This window comes from Neoarius graeffei, chromosome 20 (assembly GCF_027579695.1).
Source record: "Neoarius graeffei isolate fNeoGra1 chromosome 20, fNeoGra1.pri, whole genome shotgun sequence".
NCBI lineage: Eukaryota > Metazoa > Chordata > Actinopteri > Siluriformes > Ariidae > Neoarius > Neoarius graeffei.
The window spans coordinates 9,785,991-9,807,697 of NC_083588.1; the positions used below are offsets into that span (position 1 = coordinate 9,785,991).

General features: G+C 43.4%; 1 protein-coding gene and 1 long non-coding RNA gene across 2 annotated transcripts; both read right to left on the bottom strand.

Annotated features, from left to right (window-relative positions):
* Positions 1-7,432: 7,432 nt before the first annotated feature.
* LOC132868364 (uncharacterized) lies at positions 7,433-10,705 on the bottom strand. Its single transcript, XR_009650827.1, has 4 exons — positions 9,708-10,705; positions 8,730-8,756; positions 8,468-8,581; positions 7,433-8,306 (listed from the first exon to the last, which is right to left on the bottom strand). It is a non-coding gene; the product is annotated as an uncharacterized LOC132868364 (long non-coding RNA).
* Positions 10,706-12,238: 1,533 nt separating this feature from the next.
* Positions 12,239-20,107, bottom strand: LOC132868363 (SCAN domain-containing protein 3-like). Its single transcript, XM_060901196.1, has 4 exons — positions 19,633-20,107; positions 18,288-18,620; positions 15,303-16,750; positions 12,239-12,499 (listed from the first exon to the last, which is right to left on the bottom strand). Exon 3 carries the CDS (start codon positions 16,357-16,359, stop codon positions 15,469-15,471), a length of 891 nt encoding a protein of 296 aa, XP_060757179.1. The 5' UTR covers positions 16,360-16,750; positions 18,288-18,620; positions 19,633-20,107; the 3' UTR covers positions 12,239-12,499; positions 15,303-15,468.
* Positions 20,108-21,707: the final 1,600 nt, after the last annotated feature.

The following is a 21,707-nucleotide window of genomic DNA, read 5'->3' on the forward strand; positions in this document are numbered from 1 at the left end:
AAGTGACTCTGAAGTGATTAGTTTCTGCGCAGTTTACGCATGGTGAGTCCATCTCATCTGTTCCGGTTAGTGTTGTAAATAAGTTAAATAATAAGTAAAATGAGTTGTGTATAGTTGTGATTAATAAATGTATATAATGAATGAAAAGTGTCCTAATCTGCTTGTTTAAAATGTCAAGATGCCAAAAATAAAGTGACTGAACTGACTTGATGTACTGTAGCCACTCGTTGCACAGTTGATTTTTTTTTCCTTTGAAATAAATAGCAAAAAGTCATAGCTGAGACTATGTGCATGATTATGCTGTATTATTCTACTTGATAAAACGTATTGCAGCGAGATTATGCGTGCAATAGAACTAGAATAGTTGCATCCGTGCGACTGTTATTCATGCGCAATTACGCATCCATGTCAAAGATTAGGGCCTCGCATTTCAAGTTCGCACAGGGCCTCGCACCCCCCCCCCCCCCCCCCCCCCCCCTGCGACGGCCCTGCCAAAGAGAGCCCGACATTGTTATCTTAATGTCCCAATATATAAATACTTCAGCATAATGCTTCAGAAGAGACATTGAATAAAATGACATTTATAATTGTATTTAAAACAGTGGAATGATCAATTTTTTGCCACAATCCCAACAGCACTAATCATAAAATTCTGTTTTTGATCAGACTACATGTACATTTGTACTTGCAACACTGAAAAGACTTTGAATTAAAGAAGTACAGCCAGTGTTTGATATTTCAGTGAATAAAAATCAGACATGTAAAAAGAAACTGAAGAAGTTTAACTCACATTTCATGGCACTAATTGGCAAGTTCAACTCCAAGCACAGGTCAACCATCACCGCTTCAGCACGTGTCACGTTCCGTGTCTTTTCATCCACAGATTTCGTAAAAACTGCTGGATACCCCCAGATTTACTTTCCGCCTGACTCGCCATTTCAGCATACTCCATATGTTTTGTTTTGTGTTTTTTTTTGTAGTTGACATGCCGCGTGCAGTCATCGCGACCAGCATGAGTGATGTTAATGTCAGTTCTACACAGTTTGCAGTGCGCGTATCCATTGCCCTTTTGACTGGGTGTAATGCACGGCCGTTCTACCGTATCGAAAATAGAGCGAGCAAATGTGCGGAATCTGCGCATGTCACACACAGCATGTGCGGTATCTGCGCATGTCACACACAGCATGTGTGGTTGTCGTAAAAATAAATAGCCGTGAATCGCGCATGAATTGAAAAAGTCGCTTGGACATTTAAAAACAACTCACTGGAATTTTTTAAGACTTTATAATAATTCCGTACAGAATAACACTGTTTGCCGTAACATACGGCCAATCCGTACTAGTAGGCATCTCTGTGTAATGTAATTATTATAATAATGTAATAACAGCATTGTTCAGTTTATATGTATGTTTGCTTACACAGCCTTCATATTTTTGTTGGCAGTTTTTTTTTTTTTTGTCTTGGGTCGCTTGTTTTCAGGGTCCATGTGCCTTATTTTTCTAGCAAATTCTGGCAACACTGCCAAATAAGCCATAAGCATTTTTACACTGACTGGAGCTATGATGTGTGTTCACGCGTGTTCAAGAGGCGTTTTGTAGCAGGGGGTTTTCCTGCGTCTTGTCCAAAGTCTTGCAAGAAGCAAGCAGGTTCAGGGGGTGTGGCGGAGCGCATGCCAGTACAACAGAACACCCGTTTCCCTCCCTCCGCATTTCAACACATTTCTTTGGCAAAATTCAACTGAATGTCGGAATGTTGAGCTTCATTTTACTATGTAGCGGCAAAGGTCTGGAAACACAAATATTTCTCCATACCCTAATTTCCATTTTCCATACTTTTCCAGACCTGAAAAATACTAAAATCAAATTCCATACTTTTCCATACTGCGTAGGAACCCTGTAAAAGGAAGTTAAGAGACCTCGGCCTTGGCAAGAAAAAATACATTTTGGAAGTTTTAGCACCTCTGAATTAATAATCTAAGTGAGCGTATGTATATTTTTTACCCTGTATGTATAATTTTGACCCTGTGTTGATTTCATAAAACCCAAAGAAAATTAAAACTTGTGTACCAAATTCGAGTGTTTTTTTAAATTAAATATGTATGCTGTCCAATCATTCTGCCACAGAAAAAGAACAGTTCAAAGAAATTACTGAAAGCCCAAATATTGCCATGACATTCATGTCACTGAATGTAAACTTCTGACCACAACTGTAGATTTTATTTATGTAAGCTTTTTGCTGATTTTCTAGTGTTACATAAAGAGAACACATGAAATATCATGTAAATCAACCATAAACGCATGAAGAGACCTAGGTTTACAATTTATACTTAAAACATTACTATCTGCACAATGTACAGAAGTATAAAATGTAAAATCTTAAATATTTTGGAAGTCGTAGCCAACCAGCTATTTTAATTGTCATATTTGAATTCAACACATCAAATTTCAAAACAAACAGCCAATTTCATCTCTGAAGCAGACAACTTTTGAAAAATTGTTGACCAGTGCAATCGATGCATGGTTGGAGACCCCCCGTTTCTTCACAACGAAGAAGTCGTCTGCAGATGTTGGACACATGGACAGATGGATATAGCCTGATTACAGCACCTCTTGAATGTACTCTTCCACGACAGTCTGTTCTTAGAAAAGGAACTCGCACGTGTACCTGAGGAGAAAAGGGCAGCCCGGAAAACACGAGCCCCTCCAGTCCCAGACTGCAACATCACATGCCCTGACTGTAACTGTGCCTTTCATGGCAAAATAGGATTCATTAGCCATCTAAAAACACACAGATAATAAAAACAGCTGTTCAGTGGTCTTCAGACATGAAGGATGAACATACAACCCCGATTCCAAAAAAGTTGGGACAAAGTACAAATTGTAAATAAAAACGGAATGCAATGATGTGGAAGTTTCAAAATTCCATATTTTATTCAGAATAGAACATAGATGACATATCAAATGTTTAAACTGAGAAAATGTATCATTTAAAGAGAAAATTTAGGTGATTTTAAATTTCATGACAACAACACATCTCAAAAAAGTTGGGACAAGGCCATGTTTACCACTGTGAGACATCCCCTTTTCTCTTTACAACAGTCTGTAAACGTCTGGGGACTGAGGAGACAAGTTGCTCAAGTTTAGGGATAGGAATGTTAACCCATTCTTGTCTAATGTAGGATTCTAGTTGCTCAACTGTCTTAGGTCTTTTTTGTCGTATCGTCCGTTTTATGATGTGCCAAATGTTTTCTATGGGTGAAAGATCTGGACTGCAGGCTGGCCAGTTCAGTACCCGGACCCTTCTTCTACGCAGCCATGATGCTGTAATTGATGCAGTATGTGGTTTGGCATTGTCATGTTGGAAAATGCAAGGTCTTCCCTGAAAGAGGCGTCGTCTGGATGGGAGCATATGTTGCTCTAGAACCTGGATATACCTTTCAGCATTGATGGTGTCTTTCCAGATGTGTAAGCTGCCCATGCGACACGCACTAATGCAACCCCATACCATCAGAGATGCAGGCTTCTGAACTGAGCGCTGATAACAACTTGGGTCGTCCTCCTCCTCTTTAGTCCGAATGACACGGCGTCCCTGATTTCCATAAAGAACTTCACATTTTGATTCGTCTGACCACAGAACAGTTTTCCACTTTGCCACAGTCCATTTTAAATGAGCCTTGGCCCAGAGAAGACGTCTGCGCTTCTGGATCACGTTTAGATACGGCTTCTTCTTTGAACTATAGAGTTTTAGCTGGCAACGGCGGATGGCACGGTGAATTGTGTTCACAGATAATGTTCTCTGGAAATATTCCTGAGCCCATTTTGTGATTTCCAATACAGAAGCATGCCTGTATGTGATGCAGTGCCGTCTAAGAGCCCAAAGATCACGGGCACCCAGTATGGTTTTCCGGCCTTGACCCTTTCGCACAGAGATTCTTCAAGATTCTCTGAATCTTTTGATGATATTATGCACTGTAGATGATGATATGTTCAAACTCTTTGCAATTTTACACTGTCGAACTCCTTTCTGATATTGCTCCACTATTTGTCGGCGCAGAATTAGGGGGATTGGTGATCCTCTTCCCATCTTTACTTCTGAGAGCCGCTGCCACTCCAAGATGCTCTTTTTATACCCAGTCATGTTAATGACCTATTGCCAATTGACCTAATGAGTTGCAATTTGGTCCTACAGCTGTTCCTTTTTTGTACCTTTAACTTTTCCAGACTCTTATTGCCCCTGTCCCAACTTTTTTGAGATGTGTTGCTGTCATGAAATTTCAAATGAGCCAATATTTGGCATGAAATTTCAAAATGTCTCACTTTCGACATTTGATATGTTGTCTATGTTCTATTGTGAATACAATATCAGTTTTTGAGATTTGTAAATTATTGCATTCCGTTTTTATTTACAATTTGTACTTTGTCCCAACTTTTTTGGAATCGGGGTTGTAGATGTACACGAAATGACCAAATACAAATATATTATTCTGAGTGACAGAAGGAACAAATTCAAAACAAATCCAAATCCCAAGACAAAGATGAGGCATGCTTTTAATTCTATTCATATGCAGTTGGGTAGAGCTTTCTTTCTTGATGAAATTGAGCTTGAAATGAGCTTGTTTGTGTTCTCACAGCATTTCTCAGCTGTTACAGATCGCTTTTTGTGTTTTGTTACCTTTGTTCAAGTTGCGTTCTTGAGTAAAACACAATCAGATGGACGGACTGAGCGTCTGCTATGATACAGGGTGTTGCAAAAAATTTGCTATCATTTCAGAATCTAATAACTTTGCCAATTCTCATTCAATTGACCTCAAATTTTAACATCATGTGTGGAATCAGGTCAAAATTTATGTTTTTTGTTTTTATCTTTTTAGGTAAAGAAATGCCATTCACTGGAAAAGAAAAGGCGTTTTGTATGTTAGAGTACGCTCAAACACAGTTGAACAAGACTGTTCAGCATGCATTTATGAGAGAATTCTCTAAAAAAATGTTCCAACTGCAATGCAGATTTGGACATGGCACAAAAAGTTCAAAGGCTGGAGGAAGGCTGTCTCTGTGTCTGTCTCAGGCGGCGTGCATATTGAAAATTTGTGAAATCGTTCGTGGAATCCACATACCTTTTGAATTTCTTATTCAAATTTTGAGGAATAAATCTTGTATTGCTCAACATTCAGCCTGTTCAGTTTCATTTGCCTCGATTATGTAATTTCTGGGATATTTGCATCTCAATTAATCACGAATTTTTTTAAACACCCTGTATTACTGCTGTTGAGATAGATAGATAGATAGATAGATAGATAGATAGATAGATAGATAGATAGATAGATAGATAGATAGATAGATAGATAGATAGATAGATAGATATACATTGTACACCCTCCTTTAATTGTGAAATTCAGTTACAAATTTAATTTCAGCTCAAGAGTTCACCTTCATATGGTTTGATACAAATTCAAACTCCTAAGAAAGAAAGAGACAGAGTGAGGATGTGGCGAACACGTCGTATGTGTTCACTAATGGCCGACACAACACAGCATATTATTCAGAAACTGCTATAAATTATTCAGTAGCTCCAATAAAACTAACAGGAAAGATCCGTAAAGTTACTATGAGGGTGATTGTCTTTCTCCTCTTCTCCTTTTCCAGAGCATGTAAATCACCACTAACTCGTCCACTGTACCACAAGATTGAAAAGCAACAACACTTTATTCAAAAGCAAATACAATAACAGAGGCTCTGCAGGGGGACAGAAATATATTTTCCATTAATTATTATAATATTACACAAAGCTACAAGATTGAAATTGGCAATACAACCAAGGCCATGTGAAATATCATACAACCACATATTTATAGCTTAAAAAATCAAAAACTTTGACTTGGCTGACTCTGATTTTAACAGCAGAAAAGAAAAGTTTTTGCTCAGGCGTCAATTCTTCAGGCACAGTTTCACAAACTAAAAGTGTGTGAACTGCTGAGTGTGGGAGCTGCCAAGAAAACCACAACTGTCTCAAGTTCAACACTGAAAATTGGAAAAAGAAACTTCCTCTTCATCAGGTAAACAGTACTGACCAAAAAAAAAAAAGAAAGAAAGACATGAGTTTCAAAAGCCTCATTAATTTTGAATGATCATGCTGATGGCACACAGGTTCAGAAAATAAGACAAAAACAAAACTTTGAAAGAAATCTATCCATATTCAGCACAATTCTAGGATGTGATGTACTATTGCTCGATAGTTCTGATTAATTGAAGAATATTTCATATATATCAACAAATTATGTATGAGATGGTGATACTCTTTTCATTCAAATACAACCCCAATTCCAAAAAAGTTGGAACAAAGTACAAATTGTAAATAAAAACAGAATGCAATGATGTGGAAGTTTAAAAATTCCATATTTTATTCAGAATAGAACATAGATAACATATCAAATGTTTAAACTGAGAAAATGTATTATTTAAAGAGAAAAATTTGGTGATTTTAAATTTCATGACAACAACACATCTCAAAAAAGTTGGGACAAGGCCATGTTTACCAATGTGAGACATCCCCTTTTCTCTTTACAACAGTCTGTAAACGTCTGGGGACTGAGGAGACAAGTTGCTCAAGTTTAGGGATAGGAATGTTAACCCATTCTTGTCTAATGTAGGATTCTAGTTGCTCAAGGTCTTTTTTTGTCGTATCTTCCGTTTTATGATGCGGCAAATGTTTTCTATGGGTGAAAGATCTGGACTACAGGCTAGCCAGTTCAGTACCCGGACCCTTCTTCTACGCAGCCATGATGCTGTAATTGATGCAGTATGTGGTTTGACATTGTCATGTTGGAAAATGCAAGGTCTTCCCTGAAAGAGACGTCGTCTGGATGGGAGCATATGTTGCTCTAGAAACTGGATATACCTTTCAGCATTGATGGTGTCTTTCCAGATGTGTAAGCTGCCCATGCCACACGCACTAATGCAACCCCATACCATCAGAGATGCAGGCTTCTGAACTGAGCGCTGATAACAACTTGGGTCGTCCTTCTCCTCTTTAGTCCGAATGACACGGCGTCCCTGATTTCCATAAAGAACTTCACATTTTGATTCGTCTGACCACAGAACAGTTTTCCACTTTGCCACAGTCCATTTTAAATGAGCCTTGGCCCAGAGAAGACGTCTGCGCTTCTGGATCATGTTTAGATACGACTTCTTCTTTGAACTATAGAGTTTTAGCTGGCAACGGCGGATGGCACGGTGAATTGTGTTCACAGATAATGTTCTCTGGAAATATTCCTGAGCCCATTTTGTGATTTCCAATACAGAAGCATGCCTGTATGTGATGCAGTGCTGTCTAAGGGCCCGAAGATCACGGGCACCCAGTATGGTTTTCCGGCCTTGACCCTTACGCACAGAGATTCTTCCAGATTCTCTGAATCTTTTGATGATATTATGCACTGTAGATGATGATATGTTCAAACTCTTTGCAATTTTACACTGTCGAACTCCTTTCTGATATTGCTCCACTATTTGTCGGCGCAGAATTAGGGGGATTGGTGATCCTCTTCCCATCTTTACTTCTGAGAGCCGCTCCAAGATGCTCTTTTTATACCCAGTCATGTTAATGACCTATTGCCAATTGACCTAATGAGTTGCAGTTTGGTCCTCCAGCTGTTCCTTTTTTGCACCTTTAACTTTTCCAGCCTCTTATTGCCCCTGTCCCAACTTTTTTGAGATGTGTTGCTGTCATGAAATTTCAAATGAGCCAATATTTGGCATGAAATTTCAAAATGTCTCACTTTCGACATTTGATATGTTGTCTATGTTCTATTGTGGATACAATATCAGTTTTTGAGATTTGTAAATTATTGCATTCTGTTTTTATTTACAATTCGTACTTTGTCCCAACTTTTTTGGAATCGGGGTTGGAGCAAAGCGAAGAAAAGATTTGTTTCACAGTCAGTGAAGTTTTTTTTGGGGAAGAGATGAGCGTGTTTGGGTGGAATATCACTCACAGTTACTTCGACTAATGGAATTATCTTGCAACAAATCAATGGATATGAAATTAAAAAAAACAAAAAAATGCTGAAGAGAAACACCTAGAAAAATTAACACTTGGTTTAGGAAAAAATCTGCAGAAATCATGAGGCTGGTTTAGTTTTTGAAAAGTCGATGTGGACTGAGGAATTAAATTTGTTTCTCTGTTACCCATCTGTTACTGATGGTTATCTTTTTCTGGAGGTTCAGTGTGGATGAGTTCCTGGATGGAGGAGAGCAACCATGGACTGATTCTTCTGTTCCTGATCCAGGTTTACAGAGCTTCCTGATCCTAATCTGTGGAAGGAAATGTCACTCATGTGATCAGCGCACTGACATCAGCATGGAAGCTTCACACGTGACATTTTCTGTCTTTACATTTGATCAGATACTCTGTACTTAAATGTGGAGTCTTGTCACGTGTGAATTTTCCAAGTGAGTAAACATGATGGTCTTACTCTCAGTTATTCTCTGCTTCCTGTAGATTCTGGTGTAAATATAAAACGCTCCCACTAACAGTGACAGCAGGATGATGACTTCAAAGAGCCACACAGACACAAACACCATGAAACCTGAGAGAGAGAGAGAGAGAGAGAGAGAGAGAGAGAGAAGTAAGTAATTCCAAGTACGTAAAAAGTAAGTAATCGTTCGTCTCAGGGAGGGAATTACCACATCCAGGAATTAAGAACGTCCAAAAAATAGAGGAACTGACAGACTCACCATTATTACACTGTGTGGAACTGATGACTGCAGAAACAAAAAAAAGATCGTCATGGTCAGCAGAGTATCTCATGAAAAGCAGCACAAGAAACTGCTGATATTGAATTCTTTTATAAGTTGGTGTTTCCTCACTCTTGAATTTTGCTGTCTTTATTTTATTTCATTTAATTCTGTCTCTCTCTCCCTTCTTCAAACACATCCACGAGGGAAATGACTAAATACACATCTATTATTCTGAGTGAACAGAATCCCCATGTTCTATACAGATACAAATACCAATACAGATATTTCTCAGGCTTTTCCTTTTATTCAATTTATTTTGAGGATTCTTTGCAGAAAGTTTCACAAAGCATGTGGTTGAGACGAGAGGAGGGAATCTGTTGTCACCAATACAGTACAAGTGTTTTTATGGTTAAACAATGAATAAACGTTTTAATTCCAACATCACGGACGAACTCGGTGAAAAGGGCAGCAAATCTTGCAACAAATTCACTAATTTATCTGCACTGCTGAACAACTTCACAGCTTTTACTTTTTGGAAATGTGGATCTGCAAAATGAAATGGAAATTTTGATTCCTTCTGCCTCTGGCAGTGTTTCAGTTTATGCTAAGAGCTCAGTGCTTCGGGCAGTGAGGGAGAGATTTCTTTTTCAAAGAGAAAATGTAATAACACATAAAAATACATATTGCATATTGCAGAATCGTATTGTCTTTCAGTAGCTTGTGAGATGATATTTTTGTCAGCTCACTCCTCCTTAAATTGCACTGTGAAAACTGCACTTGTTTTTGACTTGTTTAAAGCTCCATGTGAACACTGATGATGGAAAAGAAAAGCCTGCACAGTGTAGAATTTGATACCTGTGTATGTATGTGGTGCTGGGAGGAATGTAACATTCACAGCATGGGACTTGAGGGGGGTCACTGTTTGAGCCTGATTGGGGATGTTTGTCTCTGTGGTGATTACTGTGAAATTCATACCAAAGCTTGGCGTTGTTGGGGCGCTCGTACTGGTCATCGTTGTTGAAGTTGGAGTTGGAGTTGTGGGCTCTGCAAGAGCACATCAATGAAGTATCACTTGCACATAATCTAAAGACAAGCTTGACATAAAAAACAGACACTAATATACAGTATCAACATGTCCAGTGAATTGCAAGACAATTAAATGCTCCAACAGTGGAATCCAAAAGTCTGAGACCATGAGTGGAAATGCTTGTATTTTGCATTCTTTTTTAATTTAATTCAGGATTTTTCATTGCGGTGGCATGGTGGTGCAGTGGTTAGCGCTGTCGCCTCACAGCAAGAAGGTCCGGGTTCGAGCCCCGTGGCCGGCAAGGGCCTTTCTGTGTGGAGTTTGCATGTTCTCCCCGTGTCCGCGTGGGTTTCCTCCGGGTGCTCCGGTTTCCCCCACAGTCCAAAGACATGCAGGTTAGGTTAACTGGTGACTCTAAATTGACTGTAGGTGTGAATGTGAGTGTGAATGGTTGTCTGTGTCTATGTGTCAGCCCTGTGATGACCTGGCGACTTGTCCAGGGTGTACCCTGCCTTTCGCCCGTAGTCAGCTGGGACAGGCTCCAGCTTGCCTGCGACCCTGTAGAACAGGATAAAGCGGCTAGAGATAATGAGATGGGGAGATGAGATTGCAAATTATATTCCTGACAATAACTTCAATTGGGAAAGAGAATCTTTGAAACATTTAGATGAATTTCAGAGTTTTTTAGTAATTGCCTTGCACTTAAATACGGATCTAGAAATCGTCGAGTATCTTGAATATTCAAGATCTCAAATATTAGTTTTCTTTGTTTGAAATATTTCACAATTCAAAAACTTTTTTTTTCTTCAATTTTGGATCAGACTTTTGGACCCCATTCTTTATTGTATCTACATGCATTCTGTTTTATCAGGTCAGCATACCACCCAGAACACTTGGTCCCCCAGCCCTTCTGTATTCCAACACACAACTGACCAGATATTATTTGATACTGACATGACGGTGTATGTCTGTGGTGCTGGTAGGAGTGTATCATGTGCAGCAGTGCTGCTGGAGATTTCACACACCACAACGTCAGTGCTTGATTACGAAATATCCAGCCAACACCTCCTAGCAAGATAGATATGCCCAATAAAGTGATCAGAAAGTATCCCAGTTACACTGCAGTATGTTATACACTTGTACCAGCACCACACACACCACATATATCAGTGGAACTGCTGGACTGATAAAGTTCCAAATTACATCTCAAAAATTGTGTATTGAAACAAATGAGCTACAGTTAATAGTTACATATCTATCTACTCAGGGTGTAACACATGGGAGTTGATCAACTTGTAGGTATTAGAGATGTCAGAAAAAAAACTGAAAGTTGAGGATGGGGATGAGTGAAGCCTCGACATGACATCTATTTGCTCTACAATTACATTGTATGGTTTTGGAAGCCACTCAAATGTTATTTGTGCATGAAATATGCTGAGGCTTTTATTGTCTGCAATATATAGAAACTCCTTGTTTGGGCGTGTCATCAGACCAGTATACCATCCCATCATTATTTGTGGTTATTTTTAAAGTATGTGAACTCTCTAAATGCAATGTCACTTCCTCTGGCGGGAAACTTCAGAAAGGCAGCGAATGAGGCAAGGAAACGACTCTCCAAACATTTCAGCTAACTGGATGGCTTTATTGGTGAATTATGCCTTCAAAAAAGAACTTTACAGCCAAGGAAGGCGAGGACATTAAAAAGTCACTCGACTTTCTGGCAGAGGAAATTTCTGTAGTTAAACAACAACAGAAAACCATCATGGACCTGGTGACAGAAGTGAAGTCACTCAGGCTGCAGAACGCCGAGAAGGACCGGCGGCGTCTCGCCCACCTGGAAAGCAGAGTTGCTGAACTGAAACAGTACACCAGGATGAACAATGTCATCGTCACTGGGATTCAGATTAAACCCAGGTCATATGCAAAAGCTTGTCACAAGGGAGGGAGAATCTGACGAACTGGGCAGCAACTCAGGGGAGCAACAAGTGTCGGCATTCCTACACTCAAAGGGAATCGATATTGTAATACTCCCTACGTGTGGGTGGAGCACTGAGGACGGCAGGACAGAGATCAGGTTTGCAAAATGGCTTTATTGCCACACTTTTCAGTGAACAATCTTATATGGGCTAGACAGACAGACACACACAGCCAGCGCCTAGTCCGGAGATCACCTCCTCTGCTCTCACTCTCCCTCCTTAAATAGGGCGCTGTCACTGGGAAGACACACACAAACAGGTTAATTGTTCTCAGGTGTCGTGATTCTGCCACTTACCTTCCCTGACTCCGCCCTCCTGTCACAGACCGGTGCTTGACCACGCCCCCGCTGCCACATACCCCCACCGCCCGACTCAGGCCGGGCGGCCGTCCGGCCTGCAGCCGACTCCCCCCCCCCTTGACGGGAGAGGAAGTCCGCCACGACCATCTGCGCCCCCGGCCTGTGGACCACCTTGAAATTAAAGGGTTGGAGCGCCAGATACCAACGGGTGATCCGCGCGTTGGCATCTTTCATGCGGTGGAGCCACTGGAGGGGCGCGTGGTCCGAACAGAGGGTGAAAGGGCGCCCCAGTAGGTAGTACCGGAGGGCGAGAACCGCCCACTTGATGGCCAGACACTCCTTCTCTATGGTGCTGTAGCACCCCTCACGCACCGACAGCTTCCTGCTGATATACAGGACAGGGCGGTCCTCCCCCTCCACCTCCTGGGACAAAACCGCCCCCAGCCCCCTGTCCGACGCATCGGTCTGCAACACAAAGGGGAGAGAAAAGTCAGGGGAGTGTAGAAGTGGCCCCCCACACAGTGCAGCCTTTACCTCTGAGAAAGCCCGCTGGCACTGCTCCGTCCACTGGACCGGATCTGGTACCCCCTTTTTAGTGAGATCAGTCAGCGGGCTGGTGACGTCCGAATAATTAGGTATAAACCTACGATAATAGCCAGCCAGCCCCAGGAACTGTCTCACCCCCTTTTTGGTCTTGGGCCTCGGGCAGGCCGCAATTGCTGCCGTCTTATTAATTTGGGGACGCACCTGCCCGTTGCCCAAGTGGAAGCCCAGGTACCGTACTTCCACCCGCCCAATCGCACACTTCTTTGGGTTGGCTGTGAGCCCCGCTCGCCTCAGCGACCTAAGGACGGCCCTCAGATGTTCAAGGTGCCGCTGCCAGTCATTGCTATAGATGATGATGTCATCTAAATATGCTGCCGCATACGTGGCGTGAGGGCGGAGGACTCTGTCCATCAGCCGCTGAAATGTCGCAGGCGCCCCAAACAGCCCAAACGGAAGGGTGACGAATTGGTGCAAACCAAACGGTGTGGAAAAGGCCGTTTTTTCTCGGGATAGTGGAGTCAAGGGGATCTGCCAATATCCCTTCGTCAAATCCAGTGTCGAATAAAATCGAGCAGTGCCGAGTCGATCGAGCAGCTCATCAATACGAGGCATTGGGTATGCGTCGAATTTAGACACCGCGTTGACTTTTCTATAGTCCACACAGAACCGGACCGACCCGTCGGCCTTGGGTACCAAGACCACCGGGCTGCTCCAGTCACTGTGGGACTCCTCGACGATGCCCATTTCGAGCATGGTCTGAAGTTCTTCCCGAACCACCTTTTTTTTGTGTTCGGGTAGCCTGTAAGGGCGGCTACGCACTACCACCCCCGGGGGTGTCTCTATGTGGTGCTCTATGAGGTTAGTGCGACCGGGCAGGGGCGAGAACACATCCGAAAACTCGGTCTGCAACTGGGCGACCTCCGTGAGTTGGGTCGGGGAGAGGTGGTCTCCACAGGGGACCGGAGAGGTACGTGATGCCAATGTTCCTTTTTGAACCTCCGGCCCCAGCTCCGCCTTCTCCGGAACTACCGACACCAACGCCACGGGGACCTCCTCGTTCCAGAGTTTAAGCAGATTGGGGTGGTAAATCTGTAGCGCCCCACCCCTGTCCGTTCGCCTCACCTCATAGTCGACATCCCCGACTCGCCATGTGACCTCAAAGGGTCCTTGCCACTTGGCGATCAATTTGGAGCTCGACGTGGGCAACAGTACGAGTACCTTATCTCCCGGAGTGAACTCTCTAAGGCACGTACCCTTGTTGTACAGGCGGGCTTGCCGTTCCTGGGCCTGCCGCAAATTCTCCTGAGTTAGGTGGGTGAGCGTGTGGAGTTTTGCGCGCAGGTCCATAACGTACTGAATTTCATTCTTACTTTGTGAAGGTCCCTCCTCCCAATTTTCCCGCAGCACGTCCAGGATGCCGCGCGGCTTACGCCCATATAATAATTCAAACGGGGAGAACCCCGTGGAGGCTTGGGGGACCTCTCGCACTGAGAACAGCAAGGGTTCGAGCCACTTATCCCAATTACGTGCGTCCTCACTTACGAATTTTTTAATAATATTTTTGAGGGTGCGGTTGAATCGTTCTACCAAACCGTCCGTTTGTGGGTGATACACGCTGGTGCGGATCGGCTTAATCCCCAATAACCCATACAGTTCGCGCAGTGTCCGTGACATAAATGTAGTGCCCTGATCAGTCAGAATCTCTTTCGGGATTCCAACTCGGGAGATGACGCGGAAGAGTGCCTCTGCAATACTGCGTGCTGAGATATTGCGCAGAGGCACTGCTTCCGGGTATCGCGTTGCATAGTCCACCAGAACTAATATAAAGCGGTACCCTCGTGCTGACCGATCTAATGGCCCGACGAGATCCATCCCAATTCTCTCAAACGGGGTCTCGATTAACGGTAGAGGGCGCAAAGGCGCTTTTGGAATGGCCGCTGGGTTTACTAACTGGCATTCGCGGCATGCCGTACACCACCTACGGACATCACCGCAAATCCCCGGCCAATAGAATCGGGCCATTATTCGGGCTAGTGTTTTATCCTGCCCCAAGTGTCCAGCCATGGGATTAAAGTGAGCCGCCTGGAATACCAATTCCCGGCGGCTTTTCGGAATTAAAAGCTGCGTGACTCGCTCTTTAGTTTGAGTGTCCTGCGTCACTCGGTATAATCTATCCTTCATAATAGCGAAGTAGGGGAAGGACGGGGTGGCGTTCGGCGGGAGCGTTTGACCATCGATTACTCTCACTTGGTCAAACGCATGCCGCAGAGTCTCGTCTCGCGACTGCTCTAACGGGAAATCCGCGAGGGATTCCCCAATAGAGAGAGGAGGAGCCGGCGGCTCCTCACTCTGACGCGGAGATGACGTAGACGGCTCTGTGACAGCTGCTCCCGCCAAAGCGACACCGGGACCTCCCCCTGTCAAATGGCAGGACCCACTCTCGACTAGGCGCGTCATTAAACCCCGAAATCCCGGCCAATCAGTCCCCAAAATTAAAGAGTGGGTAAGGCGAGGATTAACCGCCGCCTTCACTATAAATTTTTCCCCTCTGAAAATAATGTGGACCGACACCAAAGGGTAGTGTGCACGGGGATGTTCACAGCAACACCTTCACCCCTTGTGCTCCCCCCAATGCCTCGTTTTGAACCAGGCTTTGGCGAATTGAGGTCTGATTACAACCAGAATCCACCAACGCCTGATATGTAGCCCCTTGGATACTCACCGGTATGCGATACGCTCCGGCCCGATCGAGGGCGGCCTCTGGCGCGTCGGGGATCCGAACCACCGCGCCCACTTCCATTGCTGTGCACTGCTGATGAAGGTGGCCCGGCTCCCCGCAGCGCCAGCAAACCGGCCCGGGCTTTCCCTCTGCACCGGTGATCTGGGGCTCACTCACCTGAGGTGGGGGAGAGACAGACACAGAAGGGAGAAACGGGAGGGCACCGCGGGTGCGGCGGGCCGGCTGGGGTGGAGCCGGCCCCCGCCTCCGCGGTGGGGGAATGGGGCGAGGACGGGACACAGGAGGAGAGGGAGAGAGAGAGAGAGAGAGAAGAGGAGAGAAGAGACGATGCCATCTGCTGTCCTGCCGCCGGGACAGCCGCCAGATGATCCTCCGCCAGCTCGACTGCCTGATCCAGCGACGCCGGGCGGTGGCACTGGACCCACTCCGCGGTTCCGGCTGGTAAGCGGGCGACGAACTGTTCCAGTACCACCTGGTCGACGATTCCCTCGGCGTCGCGATTGTTGGCCCTCAGCCACTGCCAGCAGGCGTCCCGGAGCTGCTGGCCAAACGCGAACGGCCGGCCAACTTCCTCCAGTCGCAGCGCGCGGAAGCGCTGGCGCTGTTGCTCTGGGGTGCGCCCCACGCGCTGGAGGACGGCCCGGCGGAGGTCCGCGTAGGCCAGCCGGCGGTCGGCGGGGAGCTGTAGCGCGGCCAGCTGTGCCTCTCCCGTGAGTAGGGGGAGGAGGCGCGCCGCGCGCTGCTCCATCGGCCACCCCGAGGCTTCGGCGACCTGTTCGAACAACGTGATGAACGCCTCGGGGTCGTCCTGCGGGCCCATCTTGGTGACGATGAGGGGAGACGGGCCCGCGGCCGGAGCGCTGGTGGACCCCGCCGACGCGAGGAGATGCCGGAACGCCTCGCGGTCTTCCTGCTGGGCCAGCACCAGGGCTTCGAAGCGCTGCTCCTGCTCCTTTCGGAGCGTGACGAGTGCCTGGTGCTGGCTTTGCTGAGCCGTGGCGAGGGCGTGGACCAGATCGGCGAACGGGGAGGATTCCATGGGGCTGCTGATTTGGTGCTCCACGTCCCGGGTTTCGGCACCACTGTAATACTCCCTACGTGTGGGTGGAGCACTGAGGACGGCAGGACAGAGATCAGGTTTGCAAAATGGCTTTATTGCCACACTTTTCAGTGAACAATCTTATATGGGCTAGACAGACAGACACACACAGCCAGCGCCTAGTCCGGAGATCACCTCCTCTGCTCTCACTCTCCCTCCTTAAATAGGGCGCTGTCACTGGGAAGACACACACAAACAGGTTAATTGTTCTCAGGTGTCGTGATTCTGCCACTTACCTTCCCTGACTCCGCCCTCCTGTCACAGACCGGTGCTTGACCACGCCCCCGCTGCCACAGATATTGATAGCAGCAACGTCAAGGCCTGCCACATTCTACCCAGGAGAGACAAGGAAAACATTGCCATCATAATGAGATTCGTCAATCGAAAACATAAAGCTGCATTGCTGAAACAAGGAAGGAAACTGAAACGTACAAATGTCTACATCAACGAGCACCTGACAAAACGCAATGCTGACATTGCCAGAAAAACACGTCATCTGAAGAAAGAAAGTAAAATTCATTCTACATGGATAACCAACTGCAAAGTATTCATTAAGTTGAACAGTGCACCAGAGGAGGCTAGAGTTCTGGCCATACGAAACATCGAGGACTTGGACAAATACCACTGATGACTATTGGGACTGTACCGACGTGACACTACACCAAACTCAACCATGACACACACCGAAATAACTTTTTCATCCATTACTTGGAACACTACTCGGCTAACCCAAATGCTTGTTGATTATGAAAACCTGGAACTGAAACCACATGAATTCACTTACCATAAACTATTGGATACAGAAAATGACATAGACCTGGACAATAATTTTTTCTCAACCATTAATGGCAATTGCCACTATTACACAGAGGAACAGTACAATCAGTCCACTAAGGCTGTGGGAAAATTATCAATAATACACTTCAACAGCAGAAGCATGTCGGCTGACTTCAACCACATCAAGAAATACTTAAGTCAGTTTACTCGTCCATTCAACATAATTGCCATATCAGAGACCTGGATTGACCTGGAGAAAGGAGTGGATTTCGAACTGGCTGGATATGAATTTAATTATATAAATAGGAAAAATAAAGGTGGAGGAGGAGTGGCGGTGTATGTGGACTGTAATTTGAATTATAAGTTAATAGATGGCATAACAACGGTGATTGATAATTTCTTAGAATGTTTAACAATTGAAATTAATATTGAAAAAAGTAGAAATTTATTAATTAGCTGTATATATAGAGCGCCAGAAATTTGAATAAATTATGTTTCTATAGTCACAGCTCACACACAGGGATGTGTTTGGCAAAGACAGCTTTTTTTTTTTGCTTGTTTGTACATTCGAAACGTGACAAATTATTGCAACTTCAGCTTGACAGAACACCATTTCTTGTGCACGCGCACAAAAACATGCATGTGAGTAATAATAATAATAATAATAATAATAATAATAATAAAGATGTTCCTGTTTGTGTTGCGTTCAAGATGACGTCACTACAATTTTATGCGGTGTTGCTATGACAACAAGCTGGAGTGGAAAACGAACTGCTGATCCCAAAAGCGAAGCGAGTCGAGTCGAGTGGAGTCGGTACCATGCAATAGAAAAGGGCCAACAAACAAAGATTAATCATCAAAAGATTTTAAAACATGCATTTCATAAAGTAATGCTGATAACCATTAATGTGGTGAAGTTTGGTTTTTTTTGAGAATATATTTATTTATTTATGTATGTATTTATTTATATTTATTCATATATATTTATTTATATATTTATTATGAATGTTTTGTATTTTCTATATTTTATCAAATAACTTGTAAATGTTGGAGTGTGCTGTGTGAGGTGATGCGAGGTTGTGAGGTCCTACCTTCAATGATCAGCTGGAGATTATATTCGCCTTGAGGATTCCCTTTTGCATCAAAGGTGAATAAAGTGTATTTTCCAGAGTTGTTCCTCTCTACACTGCTGAGGATCAGAGTTTTATTATCATTAACAAACTGCCATGGGAGAAGTGGTTTTGGTGGGAGACTATCGGCTTTTCTATATCTTAAAATTCGATAAGCGCCAGATGTCTCACTGAAGAACTGAAGGTGAAGCCAATCCTCCAGGGGCATTTTCAGGTGCAGTTGTTGTCCCAGAGCCACATAACACTGCTTAGTCTCAGTAAATCTACAGACAACAGGATCCTGAAACAGCAAACCTGCAGAGGAGAAAAAAAAATCCACCAACATTCCTTTAATATTATGACACACTGAAATTATTATTACACTCCTCTGATGGATGTAAACTTCACTCCAGTGTTACAAAAGAGCTAGAATGCAGGGCTTTTTTATTTTTATTTTTTACAAGTCTTAAATACAAAAATAATAATATGTCCTGTTGTGTTGATAATGAGTAATCTGCTTGAACGAAGACCAAATTTGATCTAAAGTAAATGAACATCACAGTTTAATGAAAACCTGGGTGCAAATTCACCAAAATGTGAAAGTTATTGATATAGTAAAATTAATTAAAAAAAAAAATGAATCAATGCCATGTGTCTGCATGGTAGGAAAGGAACTGTCTGTCTAATATGTCATCCTGTTACTCAGTTTGAAAATTTGTATATTTTTAGGATTGGCCTTTGAATATTAAATGTGGGGTGTGGTTCGAAGATACCATCAACAATTATCATGAAATTATATGAACCCTCAGTGGAAAAGCAAAGCTTCATTAGCAAAGTAATAACAATGATGTTTAGTCAATGATTCTATTCACTGATAATGAATGTCAAATTTTAATTTTACTTCACAGATTAAATCCAAGCAAAATCTCTCTCTCTCTCTCTCTCTCTCTCTCTCTAGCTCTCTGACATTTCTGTCTCAACATATTATTTGTTTTTATTCTTGATATTTTGATCCCAGCATGACATCTATTCCATTCCCCCCATTATTTTAGAACACTATATTCTATAGAATGCCAGAACATTTTTATTTTTTGATATTTCCTGTTATATTAAGAATGTTTTTTTTTTTTTTAAGGTTCAGACAGCGCTTCAGTTTTTCAACCAGAATTATGAACAGCCACAATGAAGGTTCTGAAAACTCTTCAGGCCAAAGTGTGTCTGAGTAAAACATGACACACTGTAGAACAGGACGGCAAATCCTCATTTAAAAAAAGAAAAGAAAAAGTTTCTTAAGCATAAATAAGTCATGCTTCTGGAGGAAACCTACCTGATGCAGCTCCTGTGAACATCAACAGGATCCCAAAGACGTCCTGCATTTGTTTTCCTTGGTAAGTCCAGAGAAAAGAGGTAAAAAAAAAAAATCCAGAAGCCCACAAACCAACTGAAGGGAAATAAACACAGTGCAGTTCTCTCTGAAGCTTTTTACTAGCTGGAGATCTTAACACTCAGACACACACACACACACTCAGACACACACACACACACACACACATGCGTGCACACAGTGTGAGCTCTTGGAAACAATGTAGATGGGGTGAAACTGCCAGTCATATTTCACATCACAAATAATACACTTGAAATAAAAAGAGGAAGTAAGTCACATTTCTGCAATTGCCCACTTCCTGCTTTCTTCCCGAAAGAAATGGACAGAATGTTACAACTGGTTTCGGTACATTCAAAATAAATTTAATTTCCTGTTGCAAGTTTTTTGTAGAAAATTCAGTCCATTGACTTTTGGAAAACTGACACATTCCTCTCTATTCAGTGTGTAAACAACATTCAAATAGGTTTTATCTGAAAAGTCTTGGACTTATACTGTTATATTTTACCTTAGATTCATCTTTTCTTCATCTGAGTCAGGGTCTTATTGTTTTATTTAATGCATGGAGAAAACAAGTGAGCAGTGTACATTTTGCACAGTCAATTTCTTCAACCTGGGGAAGGCTCAATATGTTGCCAGAGAAGTAGATATTTATTATTATATACGGAATAAAATTTGTTATTCTTATGCTAATGCTGTCTGCTTTTATGGTTCCATTGATGTGACGTATTGCCCGACCAAACAGGTAACCAGGTTTGTAGTACTCGAGTATGACTCGTGCCCTGATTTTAAGGACTCATGACTTGACTCGGACTTGAGCACCGATGACTCGGACTTGGACTCGGACTCGTGCATTAACTGCATTCGGACTTGTAAATTGGAAACGAGGACTTGATCTTTTCTTTATCTTTTGTAACATGCCATAATAATTTGGCATAAGATATTTATATCGACATTAATTTTTGTATTAATTTTGTGCAAGAGTTTCACACCTGTGCGCCTTAGTGCGTGTTTAGGAAAGACTCTCGGGCGCGCTCTGGACAGAGTCTGGTGAGAGTCTGCTTGGCGTGTGCACTGTAAACGACTCGCACCCGCACAGGATTAAGGCGCAATCAGCACACCTGTATAAAAACTGTGAAAACAAACTTACTTTGCGAAGTATTGAATGGTGTTCCTGACACATTACCAAGCCTTATTTCCTTGTTTGGTTTCCTGATCCCAGATTTCCTGTTTCTCCTCTTTGATTCTGCCTTGTCTACGATAGCCTGTTTGTGCCTCGCTTGACCTATCGCCTGTTTCACTGTTTTACGATTTTGCCTGCCGTTCTGGATTGTTTACCTGTCTTCACTTATGTTAGTAAACACACCTCCTGCACTTACATCCGTCTCCCAACCGTCTCTGACAGAATACTTCACACTCCCTGACAAAGAGAAGCACATTCACCTGTTCATATGTCATGTTCAGGAACAAACTAATGTTAATGACCGTCAAATGGTGCAGTTGGAGTTTTGTGAATTTTTTTTTAATGACTTGGACTTGAACACTGGGGACTCGAGACTGGACTTGGACTCGAGGTTTCAAGTCAAGTCAAGTCAACTTTATTGTCAAATATGCTATACATGCTCGACATACAGCGCAGATGAAATTTCAGTCCTCTCTGACCCACGGTGCAAACAGGCAATGCAATAAATAAAAATAGAATAATTGAAATAAACAATATAAACAGTATAAACACTCTCGATAAGAACTTGACATAGACTAAAGACTCATATATATATATACACACACACACACACACACACACTATATTGGGCGGCACGGTGGTGTAGTGGTTAGCGCTGTCGCCTCACAGCAAGAAGGTCCTGGGTTCGAGCCCCGGGGCCGGCGAGGGCCTTTCTGTGTGGAGTTTGCATGTTCTCCCCGTGTCCGCGTGGGTTTCCTCCGGGTGCTCCGGTTTCCCCCACAGTCCAAAGACATGCAGGTTAGGTTAACTGGTGACTCTAAATTGACCGTAGGTGTGA

Excerpts from the sequence above, each read along its gene's own strand:
- LOC132868363 (XM_060901196.1), bottom strand. The coding sequence starts at position 16,359 with ATGGAATCCTCCCCGTTCGCCGATCTGGTCCACGCCCTCGCCACGGCT.